General features: G+C 43.4%; 1 protein-coding gene and 1 non-coding gene across 2 annotated transcripts; one reads left to right on the top strand and one right to left on the bottom strand.

Annotated features, from left to right (window-relative positions):
* Positions 1-4,515: 4,515 nt before the first annotated feature.
* TRNAH-GUG (transfer RNA histidin (anticodon GUG)) lies at positions 4,516-4,587 on the top strand. Its single transcript has one exon. It is a non-coding gene; the product is annotated as a tRNA-His (tRNA).
* A 4,489-nt stretch (positions 4,588-9,076) lies between these two features.
* On the bottom strand, positions 9,077-15,926 carry LOC146198761 (LITAF domain-containing protein-like). Its single transcript, XM_084592641.1, has 3 exons — positions 15,902-15,926; positions 14,166-14,310; positions 9,077-9,185 (listed from the first exon to the last, which is right to left on the bottom strand). Exons 1-3 carry the CDS (start codon positions 15,924-15,926, stop codon positions 9,077-9,079), a joined length of 279 nt encoding a protein of 92 aa, XP_084448767.1.
* Positions 15,927-18,145: the final 2,219 nt, after the last annotated feature.

Below are 18,145 nucleotides of genomic sequence, written 5' to 3' on the forward strand. Positions count from 1 at the left end.
CTGCCGTCTACAACTATAGCTTCGATTCACGTATACAAGCAAAAATCGATGTAGCGACGTTCGTCGCCGTGTAACTTACTGCGTCGATTATTGGGGCCTTCCGCTCAAGGCATTTTCGCAGCACTTTCGAAATTGAGGAAAGTGACATTTACGTACTCGCTCGAGGACCTCACTGCGTTTTTCGCAATGCAGAAAGAGAAGAGGCAATGAAAGATGGCGGGAGACCATGATGACAATAGACTATTTGACGTTGCGACGTAATGCGCAGTTTGAAAGAAAGGTTGAACTCGAATAAAAGAGATCAGCAGTTTTTCGCTTCGCCCGCTGCATATAAGGTAAGAAGTCAACATTTAGGTGGCATATAGAAGGCTATGGAGACCCTATGAGGAATGAATTTGAATATTATATAAGATATTCGCTGATTCACTGGTACAGCGTGACCACTGTCGCAGTATGTTTGTCATGGACTCAATGGCTTGGAAAGGGTGAATTCATTTTTAACACAAAAAAATTCAGAGAGTTGCGCTGCTTTCCTTTCTAGCCGTCTGGATATGCTGATGTGGATGTTGAATGGCGTCTCTATTGGGATGACGATCATTCGGGATCTCGCCAAATAGGCATCGAATGCATGCTTTATCTCATTTCTGTGAGAATCTAAATATCCTCTCCAGGGGTGATTTATTGAACAAGCTGGGAATGGCTCAGGGGCTGGAGCGTCAAATTTCCCGAAACAATTTCTGGCACTACCTTGTTGCACAAGTTGGAAGCCGATGCGAAATATACGGCAAATTTCAAACTTAGGAAACAGAGCCGACGCGCCCACGCGCCCAAACTTTCCTATGTAGTCAGAAGACCTTGCTATTGTTCCACATCAACGCTGCTGTAACCATCCTTCCCCTTTAGAACCCCTATTTAATGTGTGCGTTGACTTAGTAAGAGAACCATCAACAAGGATACCGAGACTACTGAAACTGCCCGGATAACCGTACAGGTTTACCAGCATATGGAAAGCAGTGCATCAATGACTTTCAGGAGCTATAGGTGGCGCCGAAATCGACCCTGGATGTCAACTGATAGGAACGACTCCCACTGTTCTGGTCAGAATTACAATTTTCATTGAGTGCACGAGTGATTAAAGTTTTGTCATTCAAGCTGAGAGGTTAGTAAAAGATAAACGCTTTGTATTTGTCGATGTAAATCAAATAATCGATTACAGAATGGAGATAGTCGAACAGTGCCCAGAGACATGTCTTGAAAGCGGAACGGCACATAATCTCCGGCTGCCTCCGAGGCTTTTTCTTGGCGTGAAGGTCGCCAACTCTGAGCGCTCCTGCTCATTAGGGAACTGATAAAAATGAGAGCACGTTTCGGATTCCATGCTGCATTGTTCCAAGGCTTTGTGAAATCCTTACATGGCCCTGGAATCTAAATGGTTCGTGATGGTTGTGCTTTCGTCCGTCGACAGCAGGAATTCGAAATGAGCACTCTCAATCCCACTGCGATTCACGCGTGAGCTAGCAACGTTCTTGTACGCATATTTGTGAGCAGACCGTTTTACAGTGCTGGAATGGTATTCTGTGGAACAAATATTACCCCCGCGACTGTTGCGCTAAGAGTAATGTTCTGGTTCCTTGCTTATACTTCTATGCGGCTTCTCTCTAGCGCAACAACTGACCATGTAACGCAGTAGGTGCTGAATGAGCGCTTTGAGACAAGCTTTCTAATCTATGTGTTGCAGCGTGAACTCGATACCATAGAGATGTGCGCCCTCAGGGCGCGATGGTGCGAATAGTAGACGTAGGCTCCTTTTGCGCTTTCACTTAGCATACTCCCAAGCATGAAACGGATGAAGGGAAACATACCAATGGAGTCTAGCATGTAAAATTATGTCTTCCTTCGGCGAGTTAATTAGACTTTCCTTGCCATTTTTTTTTTTTTTTTTCATACCCGCTGGCCCCTAGGTTCCTGAATGAGCTCATGTCTAGCGTTTCTGGTATCTGACCTTTGTCTATATTTGGCGTCTTATTTTGAGAAAGAAATGATTCCGACGTTTGAATGGCAACTTGGCTTACGACGAGGCACAGCTTTTTTAGTGTTCCATCGCGCATTTACGTGTGCAACGAATTGCCACGATTATCACCAAATTCCTTCGATTAAAAGGATGTAAACCTATAATAAAACTGGCTCCTTACTTGAAGCAAAGAGTTATTCTCCAAGAAGGTGCTGTGAACCTATGACCGTTGATAAAGTAAATGATTTGCCAATCCTTACTTTCTCCAGCCCACTTTGTTTTTGGACCGCTGGGGACGGGAAATAACTAGAACGAATCCTCTCGGCTTTTCCATCTATTTGAAAAGCAAAATGGCAGGCAGCAATGTTTTCAAGCTACGACACCACGGGGAAGACATGCGAATGTGCATTTTCGGCCGAGCGAGTTCGCCGTGAAAATCGCCAATATCTCGTGAAAGCCGCCAATATTTTTATTAAAAAAAATTACAACAAAGTTTGAATATGACGGCAAAGCACTTGCAAAAGAGTAAACGCACGGTTCCGCACTTTCTCACATAGGTTTTCGTCCTTTCAGGAGCGCCGCAGAGGTCAGCGTTGGCTCACTGTTGTTCTCGGTCTATATGCTGCTGATTGTGTCTTGTGTTGAGAAATAAAGCCTGATTCCGACAGATTAGGACTCCAAAATGGTCTCACTGAATTTCGCATTCGTGTCACACCTGGCTTATGAATTTAAATGTGTCGAAATGCAGGCATATTTGCTACTATGAAGGATAAACCAGCAAATGCGTAGTGCTACTTAAGCAGCAAAATTATTAGCACGTAAACGATTCAAAGTATTTAGGCTCAAGGCTTAGCACATACTTGTGGAATCACCATGCTGATAGCTAAACTTTGAAAGCGCGCCATTCTTATAAAAATAATAAAATATTATAAAAAAAGAAACTTTAAGCTAACACCTCAAGAATTCAGAACTATTCTATATCACATATTCTGCTCTTGTAGAATACGCATGCGTAAATGGGACCTTTACGCAAATGCTCTCTTTAGCAAACTTGAAACGATTGAAAACCGAGTCGCCCTTTTTGTCCCACGAATATTCGCTTCAGAGCAGCGTCAACAGGTATAAACAATAGCATGGATATAGGCGCTGCTTTCTTCTCTGCGGGAATTCTTTCCCCTGAACTCTTTACGTAACATGTTTCCGAGTCGAACAGCACTCAATGCGGATGGCTATCTTTTCCGACCTACATATATTTCGCAACGTCGAAATCGCACCGATAATATTAAAGAAGTATCAGCGCGTGCCTCAATTTTATCATGATCATTTTTCTTACGCACAGTCAGATCGTAGAACCTATTCCCGCGAAATAGATCTGGTTGTATCAGATTCCGAATTTACCGCAACGTTAGAGGCAACACTTGCTTGATGGTGATGGCTTTGCTTAGTATGTCAGCCTTCCTCCGAAACTTTCATTCGTATAATGACTAGATATGACCATGCGTTTATTTTTTATTTCAAGTGTACATTTACACCGCCATTTCAAGCATAGATGTCCTTACATGTTATTATCGAATTGTTTGTATTGCCCAGTGTTGTTGCTTGTATTTTTAATTTTTTTCCATGGCACTCAAGCTACGTCAAACATATTTTTCCACCCCTTACTGTAATGCTCCTGGGGGTGAATGTAGGAACTACAACAAAATAAATAAAATATAATAGAGTGAATTCCTAACCGAAATATAGATAGACCAACAATAGCAGAAATCAACGGCAAGTTATGAACGTAACTTGAGGTGCGAGCTTCAACAGTTTAGCAGAATATTTAGTCGTACCCTAGTGAACCGCCTTCCTTTTATCAGAAATAAAAACGAAAGGCGTCCGTGTGGGGCGCGTTGTTTGGGCATGTTAATTATTGGATGCAAAAACTTCCACTAGAGAGCCCTTGTGGACGGTTCCGTGTGAGAGGATCATCAACCCATGACTGACAGCGACCGGGTCTGAGCCGGCCAACACGGCTTCCCACTGCTCGAGAGAAGAATCCCGCATAATATTGCATAAAGACCTCAGGTGGTCGACTTATTCCACAGCCCTACACTACGGCATTTCTTTTTCTTCCTATAACACTTTACCAAACCAGTGCCAGTCTCTCAATGTTACAAATTCGCTGAATGAAAATGCGTTAATAAAGGTGCAATCATTTCTACTTCAAGGCGAAGCCTTAGCGTCCTAGTACATGATTTTCTTGTTCGAACTTTCTGGGAACATGTGATCCCCGCAGTAACCCGAAATCAAGGCTCAATGAACTCTGTCGGCCAGCCAAAGCTGTACGGGATTGAGCAGTGCCGAAATAAAAGAAATAAATAGGCTTGTTGGCGTAGAAAACGTAGGCATCAAAGCATTTGAGCAGAGCAATACAAAGCCTGTAGGGAGCCTGTAGGCCAGTCAGTTATCGGGTGCTCTCGTTTCTACGACGCACTAGGTGCGGCATTCTGTCCTTTCGGGCAGCCGTGATCGTATAGTGGTTAGTACCTTGCGTTGTGGCCGCAATAACCCAGGTTCGAATCCTGGTCACGGCACATTTTTTTTTCTCTTAACAGCAGTTTTTGGATATGTGAGCCCCTATGTTTAAGGAACAGATTTTACATTGTTACATGAAAACTTTGTCTGACAGGCGATGTCATGCTTTTTAAATTGCTTTTTGTTCGTCCACACTAAGAAATTATATTCCACGAGTGAGAGTAGAATGTAGAATAGAGCACGTACGACATTTGCAGGTGGGCCAATGGCTGGGTTAAGGCTGGTTAAGGCTTGCGACTTCGCATTATAAACTTGGCTTTAAAGCGTTAAGTAACGTTCTCTGCCAAATAGGCCTCTGTTCATTTATCGTACACATCCCTCCTTTTCACAATATTTTTGTGCTCATAGCGCATCCATTCAGTATACCCCTACCAAAAGCTCTTGCATGATACAAGCTGGATACAAGCCGGTCAGTGGGCAGACCGTAACAGCGCTAACTAGGCCTAGGGCCTAGGATTCGAAACATATGCCGTGAACCTCCTGCTCGCGAGGATCACGCACAGACGCGCCATCTGTCGCGAGTCTCACGAAGTAAAACCAAAACATTAGTTTTGGCGGGTACTCTGAGATGTTGTAATAGTATCACTATTAAAACACAGTCATTATTGCTAAATAACATACTATCAAGGTGTCGCTTGAGTTTTCCTCGCAGATCTTCTTTGAAAAAATTACAATGTTCATGTAGATTGGAGTTGAGGCAGACACACTAAGCGCGAAGAGTCATGTCAGGCCATAGCCATGTCATACAGCCTCATCAAACAGTGGAAAGAACACACAGCGTGTAGGCGGATATATAGCATCAGATGTACAGAAAGACACTCAGCCTACTCTAAACGGGTGTCAATTTTCAGAGTAACGCTGCAGACATGTATCCTAGTACGTGCATCGCAAAATGCTGCTCCAGCAGGCAGAGCTTCGTCAACCGGATACAGGTTGCGTAAAAGTAGTAGCAGTGGCGCTGACTTAAGCGGTTTGTCGGAAAGCGTGGAGTTTATTAATCTTGCCGTTTCTGTGCCGGACGGGACGAAACTGTCGTGTGTGCTAATAAAGACCATATAAAAGAAGCCGATGAAAAAAATTGTAGACAGGAGTTGTGTAAGGATTAAAACAACGACAAGGACAACAACAATAAAACTTCATTCTTTATCGAACTACAGAGGAGAATATGACCACGGTAGAGCACACTCGTAGCATTATTCTAGACGCTATTTGATAGGCTTAGTGTGTTGGAGCAACTGCACACCATCATGTATTGAAAAATTATACGACTAATTTGGTAAATTTGGCTCTTTCAATTTTAAACTGTAGATTTTGCCCTGTTTCATTCCGGAAACGTTATATTACAGCACTACTTCAAAACTAATAATTGATATCAATATTAAACATGATTGATATGTGACGTAAGCAGACTCGCTATTAGAAGATTCAATGTGAGCAGTCAGGAGGCGGTTGAGAATTTCAACAGCAAGAGCAAGTAATTTTGAAACGCGTGCTTCTGGCTAATGCGCAGATGCTACAGCCCTTTTATCCTTATGTCCTCCACTTCGATAGTGATAAAGTGAACTGGCTAGAGTGAATTGGATATTGAAAAAATTCTACAGCCTCCACACCCGCCTCCTTCGTTGCATAATGTTTATAATACTTATTTATTCGTATTGAAATGCCGGATGCAAACAGTGCACAATAGAGAGGACTGCCATTGTGCGGTCATTCCCTATCTGTCTCTGCCGTATATTTCGTAACAATGAATTTAGGAAGCCATTGAAAACTGGCTCAACTAAACACTTTGAACTAAGCGATCTTGTATCTTGTGTGCACGTCATCGTTGACGGTGCTAATCATCCCTTCGTTATCTTCATTATCTCTAGGTTCAAATCTTCCGCTGATCGGTTGATGTCTTATGTAATCAAACAATAAGTATAGCAAGTAAATCACGCTCAAAGCAGTGCAAGCTATGATGCTCTTGGTGATGATGATGAATCCGTTTTATTGATGAAAAAAAGAAAAAGAACGGGACATTATGCGAAGGTTGGTCAGATCCTTATTCTGGGATTCCGTTGGTTTCACGAGGCTCGCTAGTCCACGAGGTTCGAGCTGGACAGGGCTTCCCATGTTGGCTGTTCAGCAATGTCTAAGGCACTATTAACCTAGCAGGCTCATACTATGTGGCACATATTTGCTTTCTGCCCGCAAAATTTACATACAGCTAAAAAAGCGTTCTGGCTCTATAGCGTGAAGCTGTAGTGGAACTTTAAAGAACATGGTGTGTAATCTTAGTAAATGACGCTGCTCTGGTGTGTATGATCTCTTGGCTGGACACGGGAACATTTGTTGCGATAAGGGTGAGCGCTGTAACATGTCTGAATAGATTAATAATGGCTATTCAGAGTCCGAGACTTCAGAAAGGGATCAGGCGAGACACACGGGGAGAAAAACATGGGCAGCGGCACGTGAATGCTCATTTTCTTCTACACCTTGACGACCTAGTACCAAAATACGCTGTTTGCGCGGAGCGCATACCCGAGATTTTTTCAGGATATTGAAGGCTAGCAGGGCGATAGAGCGCCGCTTATTTCTGCATGAAATAGGCGGGCCCATAATGACTTGTTCGAGATTGGATATATGAAAAGGCGATCATAATCTCTTCTAACTCTGCCGTTTTCCCGCGCCGAACAGAAATTTCACTTATCGCTTGCCCCTGACGCACCACCGATATTGTCGAGACTTCTAAAGGACGCGCAGCAACCACGAAGAATGCTCTAATTTAAAGTAGATTTTGTCAGTCATCATGACCTTCCCACTCTTCCTTGCTTGCTGATATTTCGGGTGCATATTTGTAGGGAGCGGAGGTGTCTCACACTTGCCCTTTCACTCCTTCGGAATGTATTGCCTTACTTCCGCGTAGCAAGGACAGCAGAGTTTTCGACTTCTAGCACAAAGCTCCCAGCTGTTGTTCCCGAGACAATGGCATATTAACTTCGGAGGTGGAGGTGACACGAAAGCTCGTACGAGTTTAGTTGGTTCATTTTGACCTGTACATCTGTCGGTTCTGGCCATTTTTAGTTGACGCATGAACTGCGCGCTCGCGTTCTATGCTTTTCAAGTAACTTTCGTTATAACCTATCTTCAAAGGAAAGGATGTATGTATGCTTGACAATTCGACTACTTGGGACTGTTTAACATACACTGGTATCGGCAGCATACGACCGTCATGCGTTTCGTCTCCACCCAAACGTGGCAGCAAAGGCCTGCATAGCACGCATGTCCTCGGGAACAGCTGTCGATCGACTGACCACTGACCCGACGCGACGTGGCCCAACGCGACTGGTATTAGCCACAATAGCGAGTAGCTATATTGCAATGAGACGATGTCTGGTCAGTCGTGTTCTGTGCCCATGGTTTTTTCGTGCGCCAAGAATGCAACATGCTGACACACACTAACGCCAAAGAAAGAAGCTAATAACGCAAACGTTTATTAAAAGCGATCAAATATATGCAAATTTCTAGAACGCATGTCATGTAACGCGCAGTATTCCATGCTAGTGGCTGAGAAACGAATGGCTTGACGGGCCAGGGGATTGATATCGAACGTTTTTCAGGTCGTTGTGAGAAGTTCGGCTCAACTAGAGCAGCTCGCAAGGCCGCATGCATCATTTAGTGAAAAAATTACCGAGCCAACTCACTCGTAGCTGCAGCGTAACAGCATGCTTATGCAGGTCAAAGTAACTCATTGATTGTGTCATTTCTGGCATTGCAATATGATGTATAGTGCAAGAACTCTGAATGGTTTTAATTTGCTTTCCTATGATCATGTGAACTGCAAGCGTACATGAAGTAATCTTTCTATACGTTACGTTTATAAACGTAAGGCTGAATTATAAGCAGTCAGAGCTGCAGAAGGGCTTTGAAACAAACTCGTGCTTAAGATAACTCTAACCTCAAAGCAGCCTGAAACCATATTCGTCGTGATGGTACATTTAAAATGATGGGGCAGTTTCGAGTTTCGAACTCGATATCCTGCATTCGCCTGCGTCTTCGCCCATTGTTCGTGGTAATAAGGTGCGTGAAAATGGTAAAATTTGTCAAATTCGATATTATTTAATTATATTTTTCTTGCAGAATGCTTTTATTTATATTTATGTACTCAGGGGACGAACAGTGATGAAATATAAAATTTATCCGATGTTTAAAATGTGTAAGCATTAGGTCATTAATTTGCTCAAGTATGCTGGTGATTTAACAGCTTGTGAGCGGTAGTAATCACATATTGCCGCACGGCCACACGTATGCTCTGCGCCACGGATGCCTTAATTGGCCCCGAAACCTTCACATCGGCTTGTAGATTACTGAGCAAAAAACATTGGGCAGCGCATTGTGCAACGGTATGGACCGAAAAAAAAACTGAGGAATAAGTTCGAGTAGACAGTGCGTCCAGTATCATCGAGGGAGCTATTGGATTTTCTCGGAAATCGGATTCATGATTGTAGTTTAGATGCGTCGAAAGACACCGAGTATACGCCGGCAGTTTGGACAGAAGTGCTCCACGTCCTGGCACTCGTACACGCAGAACGGCACGAAACAGCAACCAAACACGCACCTGGAAGAGAAGAACAAAGCGGTAGGAAGAAACTATATCTTCTCAGCACATTTACAGGGTGTTGCACAATTAGACCCGCGCTGTAGAATGCTTCTCCCAGCTAAACCGCGGAATCCTTGCAGTTCAGATTTCGCACGGAAATCACATTTTGTCGCTAGTATTTGTTAATACTAAATTTGTTTGTGGTACTTGCCTGATTCGATCAGAAGAAGTAAAATATTCCCATCGCCTGCGGCGGCGGCGACGCCAGACGAACCGCTGCCCCAGCGATGGGACTGGTGGCGCCACCTCATGCTGCTTACAACAACTCAAACCTTCTGCCAGAAACGCTCGCCCCCTCTTTTCCTGCTGCAGCATGAGGTGGCGCCACCAGTCCCATCGCTGGGGCAGCGGTTCGTCTGGCGTCGCCGCCGCCGCAGGCGATGGGAATATTTTACTTCTTCTGATCGAATCAGGCAAGTACCACAAACAAATTTAGTATTAACAAATACTAGCGACAAAATGTGATTTCTGTGCGAAATCTGAACTGCAAGGATTCCGCGGTTTAGCTGGGAGAAGCATTCTACAGCGCGGGTCTAATTGTGCAACACCCTGTAGTTAACGCAGCGAAAACTGTTCTCTCTCCAAGTAGGACGACCATAGTTCGGTGCTCCAGGCAGCTGTCGGACTGCCGCAAGTAGTATTTGAGATATCACCTTGCCTCGTTTCCAAAAAGAATAATGTAACCAACGGCACTGCATATTGACGGATGTATTTTCAAAGACTCCATCGCAAACAGCCGTGCGCACTAACACGCGAGACGCGTAAATTCAGCAACTTAGGATTTGTGCTCCCTTCAAATGTGAGCGAAATTGGCACTAGTAGCCTTTATGGTAGCGTAGCTGACGAATCAGCTGAGGCATGTAACTTGTATTTTTTCTAGGATATGGAATTCCGCACGAGCTGGTCATCACGTTTTTAACATGTATTTGCAAACAAGTCGGTATGCCACTGCTATTCGCGACTCAAAACAGCCGGGAATGTGCACGTGCAAATCGTGCGCAATACGAAAACCTTCAGTGAGCCCGAAAACAAACAGCAGGCTTCTGTTTCTTGAAAAAACCCGGCAGAAGAGCTGAGAAAATTTGCACGCTTCGGTCGCAACATCTGTTATTTGGGGGAAAACTACACAATCAGGCGCAAATGCACAATAGGTGCACCCAGTATTCAGTGTGTTCGAATGGAGTAAAAAAAGAATCAGACGGCCTCTAATTTGATAGAAATCGATAAAATTAAACGCAACAATAAAGAAAACTCAGCCAGCGCATGTTTTGCATCAAGGAACTTCGCATAAGGACCCAATTTTACAGAAGGTCAGGCGGCTCTGTAGAGGCTATGTTTGTCAGTATTTTTCATTTATCGCTATAAATGCACAGCACTTCCACTCAACCGTAGCGCTGCCCCTGTTAGTCGTGCTGGAATGCATCCTCAATTCAGCTCTACTGAGCTAAATGTATCCTGATTTCAATGTTTCGCCATTTTCTGATCCTCTTAGCGGTGCTTAAAGAAGTGAACCAAAAAGGGCGTACTCTTCGCTGCAGTTGAGTTTTGTGTCTAAATGGAAGCCAAACAACATTTAAATTTTATTGACTGTGTTCTGTCAGCCTTCCATTCAAGAATATTCGAAAAAGCGTGGTCATTAAAACAGCTCAGGAACGTGAAACGTAACGTGCAAGAAAGCACTACAGAAATTTACAGCTACCGAGGGTAAGCATCAAAACTTGCACGGAGATCAACAGTACAGTTTGCGATACATTGCGCGCACCATACGACACGACACGACACAACGGTGCATTCGAGGTGAGAACATTATGTAACGAACTATAGGTGACCAAGAAGTAGTTATGATTCCTGGTGCCAGCAGCATTAAAGACCTAATGACAGTATTAAACACATAAAGATTAATTCAAGCTTGCATTGTTTGGCGCAATAGATCTATTTAATGTCTTCAAACTTCCTGATTTACTTGCTTGTCTGCCGAAGGAAACTTATTCAAAAATTTTCTCCGATGCAACGACCCCATGCTGTTTGATGCTATTACATCAACTAGCACGCAAACATTATACGAAGTGATACATTATCATAAAGTGTGGAATATATCTTATTATGGTGAGTGACATTGTATGATATTTGCATGCAATTTTAGCGATATTGTATGACAAAGCCTGTGTGAGGTTATTGCGTCATAGAACATTTCCAAGGAATAATTTGCATGTAGCTTCAAACCATGAGTGAAAAGGCCTGTCCACATTGATTGATACTGATACTCATAAAGCAACGCCTTCGAAAATGTGCTCGCTAAGCAAGTGGTGTCTTGATAAACATTCATCAGCATAATTAAGTTTCATTATATACGTTTCCCCCCCTTTCCCATTATCTTATGCTCAGATTTTTTGAAATAACCTTTCTCCCCTCTCCCTCTTTATTCCTGCTTGCTGTGTTCAGTGGCGCCCTCTGTTTTAAAGTGAGGGTTACAGCTTTCACACCTCCAAGTGACGTTCGCGGCCTGGTTGATCGCCGATGAGGGTGCGTGAGACGAGAGGCGCGCGCTGGAGAGGACGATGTGGCGCTGCTCTAAAGGCGACTGGAGTGATGACGTCCAGAACGTGCTGAGAAATGCGTCATTTCTTACATGAAGAGTAAAGGGTGCTTTTCGGTTCCTTCGGCTGAAAGAAAATTAGATGCCTTGAGGCTACTAAAAGCAGGAACATTAGTGCAGGCATTTGAAGTGGATTCACTGACACCACAGGGTCTACAATTGAAGCAAAAAAAAAAAAAAAAGAAAATAAACAAACTGATTTCTGCATTCTCTTTTCTTAGTCATCATCACCACATGGCATAAACAAAGGCATAACAAATGCACTAGAAGACGGCAAGAACACAATAGAATGTGAAGTGAGCTCCGCGATTGTTAGGGCCCTAAAGAAACTGCCTACATACAAAAACCTCCCAAAATAAAATCAAACAGCGTTCAGCGCGAAAACAGCAAAAACGCAAACAAAAAAACAAACAAACAAAACACTTTAGCAGGGCACAATGTGCTGACTGTCCAATTTTGAATGCAACCAAACCTGCGACTGCCTGCTCGGATCCTACTAATAGCATTCAGTGTCGTGTTCTTTAAGGCACAGAATAAATATATGTTGTGCAGTTTTCATGAAAAGCAAGAAATGTTAGCACTCCTTGTAAGTCATTTTATGTTCTAATTCCTAAAAGGCTTTAAATTTTAATGCCTAAATAACAAAACACGTTTAAGAACCAAAGTGAATACCTACAAGAACTATTGGCGGTGTAAATTATCCGAAGCGATCTACTACAGCGTCCTTTATAGGATGAGTAGCGTCGAGACGGGAAATTCCATGCCTACAGAACATGTATGCATACCATACGTGAGAAGGGTCGCAAAGGCAAACAAGTGAAGATGTGCAAGAAAAAAAGAATGCATGTCCTTGTACGAAAGATGGGAATAAGCTGACTACTTTTGTAGTATACAATTAATTGGCTTTCTCATTTTTTGCTCAATCTAAAGAGCAGCTCGCCTGCCACCCGGTCGTGTAGCCACGATCAGGGGCTGCTGCATTGCGCCCAATAGCCCAGGTTCGAATCCTGATCACTCAAAGTGATCATGCAAGTATAAATACTGTGCAGTGAAACGCAAGAAGCGGCGACACGGCACAGAAGTTTGACTGAATTTATATTTTTAGAGGCTCTGAATTTCTGCCAAACGTTTGCAAGAAATGAAAATTAATTGAAACCTTAGGACGCTAGTCACTAGGGGAGATGGAACGTGATTCTTTCAATACTACGCCAAAACAAAAAGACATGGCCTCAGAGTGGCACGGGAGTGGGTATCTTCGCCCTAGGATGGCGTGGATGTCGAAAGGCGAAGTGAATAATGTTTCATGACGGCAATGGGATCGCCCGTAGTGGGTAAGGTCCCTCCGGGAAGACGGCAGGTCGGAGTTGTTATGTGAACTCCTCCATAGTCTGAGACGATGCGTCCCGCGAAGTGCACTTCCACAGCTACCAAGCAGCCCCGATCTTTTTAACAGCCTGCATTCTTTCTGTTTCAGAGGATGAAACGCGCGTTGAAGGGACACCTACATAGCAGCATGGGAGTTCTCCACAGGGTAACCAAGAAGCTGCTGAACAAGATTCCAGAATATTTGAGAAGATGCCTGCAGGATTTTATCAAATAAAGTGTGCTTTCTACGCACTTTTTCTAATTACTTTCCGGAAAGGCCCTATACGTTGAAGTATCTAGCCATAATTAGCCATATGCAGTGAACTAACATGGTCAGTTGCTCTAAATCACTAATATCTTAACTTGTACCGATGTTCTCTCACACATATTGATTAGCATACAGTCGTAAGTAACCGCAATTATGTGAAATGTCATCTGAAACAGATGCGCAGAGTCCCGTTAAAGCGAAGCCGTATGAACGTGCCTCTGTGGCCTAGGGGTAGCGTGTCTGATTCGAGATCGAAGGGCCCCGGAGGGTACGATTTCCATCATATCTTGCCACCTCTTATTAGAAGCCGGATTTGGTCAATTGCTCCAGGGGCTTTTGTCCCCGATAGTTCAAGTGCGGTACAAGTTTGAGCGATCCGTATGCAGAAAAACAAAGTACTGCACCGGCGTATAACCCTATGGCATCATAATAACACCAGAGAATATAATAAGGTGATCTTCTGAATCCTGCAGGCATTCCAGAGAATCAAACTGCGTGACTGCGCAGAATATGTTATTGCTCCCCCCCTCCCCCCTCTCTAATCAAAATCTCGCATACATTTGCTGCCGGCTATACATTCTGTTGTGTCTGTTTGGGCTGCTATTTTCGCTTCAGGCTATCCTTAGCTTTGCCTAGCAAAACACAGAAAGTACTTTTCATTTCCGAGAACGTACGTGCGTCGGAGGGAAGGCAAAACGGGGTCACTCACCCAAGCATGGCCATGCCACTGCACATGAGCCAAGTGAGCAGTCCGGGCTGCGGACACACCTGGGTGGTGACGAACGTTCTGCAGTAGGGACATGACACGGACACCGGGTGTGGACCCCAGCTGCTGAACACGGTCACGATGGACACTGCGACACCGGAAGCGCACCATCTTACTCTACTAATACGAACCAATTCTGTTCAGGCCGGGCACATGTACAAGCAGCAGGTACAAGCAGCCAGAGAAGTGGGCACACTGGCGATCGTGCAGGCCCCTTTTGAGGTTGCAGGTGGCACCGATAACGGTCACAATATAAGCTAAAGAAAAAATTGGCATTGAATCATCGTCATGATAATCAACGATGCGATTCACTTTTCATCAATTGCAGTGAGTCAGAACATATGCTAATGGCATGTTGGGGAATTGAGAAAGCTCGTGCTAACACTTGACTTATGTATGCGGCCCCGTGCTCACACAACAGTAGCGCCCAAATTACTGCGGCAGCACACAAAGCACGTCTTTACAGAAGAAGTGTAGACTAAATGGAGCGGAATTTGGGGCATCTTCTCTTTAAGGCTCTGGATTGGTATGGAATCAGATTCTATGCATTTAGGCGTTGAGAAAGCCCAAAAGTAAATATGGGTATGATGAGGAGAAGGCTGATGTGCGGTTTTTCTAGACTGGAGCTCTTAAGCGCCTGTTCGTGGTTGGCGGTGTAACCAGCACGGTGAACGCTCAACACAGGTGACAGTGAAGGAGACCGAACATGGGGCACAGCTAAATATCAAGAAAAGATAGAGCACGAAGGAACGCGGAGAACGAGGGTAGGGCATTAGCGTGAAGAGAGGAGTTTAATTATTTCGGAATTATGAATTAAACTTACCCAATTAAATTTATTTTGTCTTAAAGGAGTAATATGGCGAAAATGAGGGCCATCTACACCAAAGCTGAGTCCCCTTTTACAATTTTCTTAGTCGCGATGTGGCTCAAAACGTCGAACACCAAAATTCACATCTGAGAACTCGTTGAGTTTGTTATAGAGCATTTGTGGTTTGTATAAATGTGTTGCTGCCGTTTTTTATTGATCAAGTCCAGGCACTGTTTGTGGATTTGATGATGTTAATGGAGTTAACATAATTGTGGCCGCAATACCACGCACAGTGAGGCCATTTTATAAATGCAAAAGTGCGCGAATACTAAATCAATGTGCTTTAGGCGCGTATTTACGGCATTCGATATTTTGAGCCACATCACGAATGAATGAAATTTAAATAAGGAAGTCACCTATAATGCTTACGGCATTGAATTTTTTAACATAAATTGCCTCTTAAAATGAAATATACTGAGTTGATCAGTTTAACTTAATTAATGATCGTCCAATCATAAACCATAATGTCTGCCTTGCTTTCACCTGTACAGACTGCATCGAGGTATCTCTCATGGTATTTAAAATATGTGAGCTGTTAAAAAATCAGCCGCTATGTATGTACTAACATAATGGGGCAGACTGGTGTTTTTTGCGCGTAATGTCTTTTTTTTTTTTTGCACGTGTGATAGTCGCACATCCTTTAAGCGTCACTTGATTAGTGCTTTTTTAAAAACAAAATTCTGGGTGATAGTACAATTTCCGTATTGAGCCCTCCTTCCGGTAATATACTCCATGTTATTCCAGTTCTGGGGCACTGACGCCATATCAAATAGCATGAATTGACATGCGGTAGTCGTTCTCGACCACTTACCAGGTCCTGGTTGTCCAAAAACCATCATCGGACTGCTAGAGCACGTGTTCAAGGGTACAGGTGCGGTGTAAGTGTAGCCTTGATCTACCAAAAAGTCAAAAAAAGAGAAACAAAACGACTTAGGATGGCATGGACATGGCAAATGGAAATTATTTATGCTACAGCATGGTATGGGCATGATGCCACCTGGAAATTAACTAATAAAGGCACCCAAGACAACGCGATTCAATTTTCAATCTTAGTGCATATCAATTCAGTTGCTTTTCCTGGATACGTTTATGTTGGTCAGAGAACAAAATAGACAGCAAATGCTGAAACAGAAAATTGCTTCAACACGTAACTACTTTTCATTTAGGTTTGTGATATCATTGCTGAAAACTAGTCTATGATCCTAGAGTAGCCTGTTAGCCGCAGGAATCTGCGATAGAAAGTTATCTCCACGTCTACGCAGTCTGCTCACAAGGACAAGGGGGTGTCTATATAGATACCCGTCTTTTCTTTTTACAGTTTTCCAGGTTACACAGCTTCATTTTCTATGAAAGCGAGCTCGTTTTTTTACTAGAGCACTGCACATTTTGATGCAAGTCAAAATAATGACCCCCCCCCTCTCCCTTTTCCTTTTTTTATGGTGGCCAGTGGGCTTGTTCAATCCGACATAAATGTCCCAATTCAGTAAAAAGCCCAATACAGCTATAGCCATATTTGTCGCTGGATCTTGGTGTATAAAAACAAACAAACAAACAAACAAACAAACAAACAAACAAACAAACAAACAAACAAACAAACAAACAAACAAACAAACAAACAAACAAACAAACAAACAAACAAACAAACAAACAAACAAACAAACAAACAAGCAAACAGACAAACAAACAAACAAACAAACAAACAAACAAACAAACAAACAAACAAACAAACAAACAAACAAACAAACAAACAAACAAACAAACGAAAACAAAAATCATTTCTGAAGTCCATTTGTCAAGCCTTTACCCAAACAGAAATTACAGGGCCTTCTTGCACTAAATTTCAAAAAGGAAAACGTTTAGTGAGCTGCTTCTATCCAAAGCACAAAAAAATGCGATAGGCTTCTACGATTCCGGTAAAGACTTCTCCGGAAAAAAATGTCCCTATTAACGAAGTAGAAAAAAATGTCCTCTAACGGGAACTGTAGTTTTTGCGCTATAGGACGCAGATTGCGCTTCCCCGTGGCGAGCTGCTATGACGAATGATGCATGCTACATGTCGCCTTGGAAGCGACTGAACATGGCACTGATGCAGGCGTTCATAACAATGTATGTATGACGGCAACGGTAATACTGAGACAGCGCCTTGTCTTCGCTTTGTTTGTGGGGGAAAGGCGAGCTGACCACGACTAAACTAGACCAGAAGCTTGGAGAAATGCTTTATGATGACCATATTGCACGACCGGTTAAGCCTCGTCCTGCCCTCCCCTATAATGTATCTCCATTACCACTGGAACTTCAGCAAGGTTTCTACATCATTATCAGGGGAACAGTTGAATCTCGCCACCGAAAGGTTTGAAAGATAGTTCTAGTGACGCCTTCTGCTTTGGGCTGTTCTCCGAGAATACCTCGCGCCGGTGCACTTGTACTGCTCTCAATGGGCAATACTACCAAGCTGGCCAGACCTGTCTTAATGATTGCTTAACGAGCTGCGGAGTTTGGAACCACGCAACGTATGAGGAGCCAGATGGCTCTGTCATCATGCTTTTCGGCCGTACTTCTAAACACCTCGGGCGACCAGAGGAGTTTCGAAATGATGATTACATTTAACTCAAAGCCAAGAAAAAATGGTATATCATGTGTATTTTTTTCCATGTGAGTTCTGAAAGAAGTGATTCTTAGGGCCAATTTTCGCCTTGGGGCTGTTATTTAATAGTTGATGCTTCTTCAGGGGTCGTTTCTTCCGGGGACGTTTTTTCCGGGGCCGTATCTGCCGGGAACCTTTTTTCCGGGGACGTTTTTACCTGCACCCATGCTTCCACAGTCCCTAAATCCGTTCTAGAAAGTGACAGGACCACCATCAACAAAGTATCAACCGAATGAATATGGAAGTCGCCGGCTAACCATAAAGAAAGTATCCACCGACAGAATATATACAGTGGGCAATGACGCACTAAAATATGGACAAGTGATCGCACACCTGCCTTTTTTGATGCGACAGTGTGAGCAGTGAGCACGCGCATCACATAATGGCGATACAATAATAAAAAAAAAAAAC

The sequence above is a fragment of the Amblyomma maculatum genome, chromosome 2 (genome assembly GCF_055883805.1).
Source record: "Amblyomma maculatum isolate TAMU_Amacu chromosome 2, ASM5588380v1, whole genome shotgun sequence".
Classification (NCBI taxonomy): Eukaryota; Metazoa; Arthropoda; class Arachnida; order Ixodida; family Ixodidae; genus Amblyomma; species Amblyomma maculatum.

Coding starts and splice junctions, on each gene's coding strand:
- LOC146198761 (XM_084592641.1), bottom strand. CDS start 15,926: ATGGTTTTTGGACAACCAGGACCTG. Junction 14,311..15,901: donor TTTTGGACAACCAGGACCTG/GTAAGTGGTCGA, acceptor CCGGTGTCGCAG/TGTCCATCGTGACCGTGTTC. Junction 9,186..14,165: donor AGTGGCATGGCCATGCTTGG/GTGAGTGACCCC, acceptor CTTCTCTTCCAG/GTGCGTGTTTGGTTGCTGTT.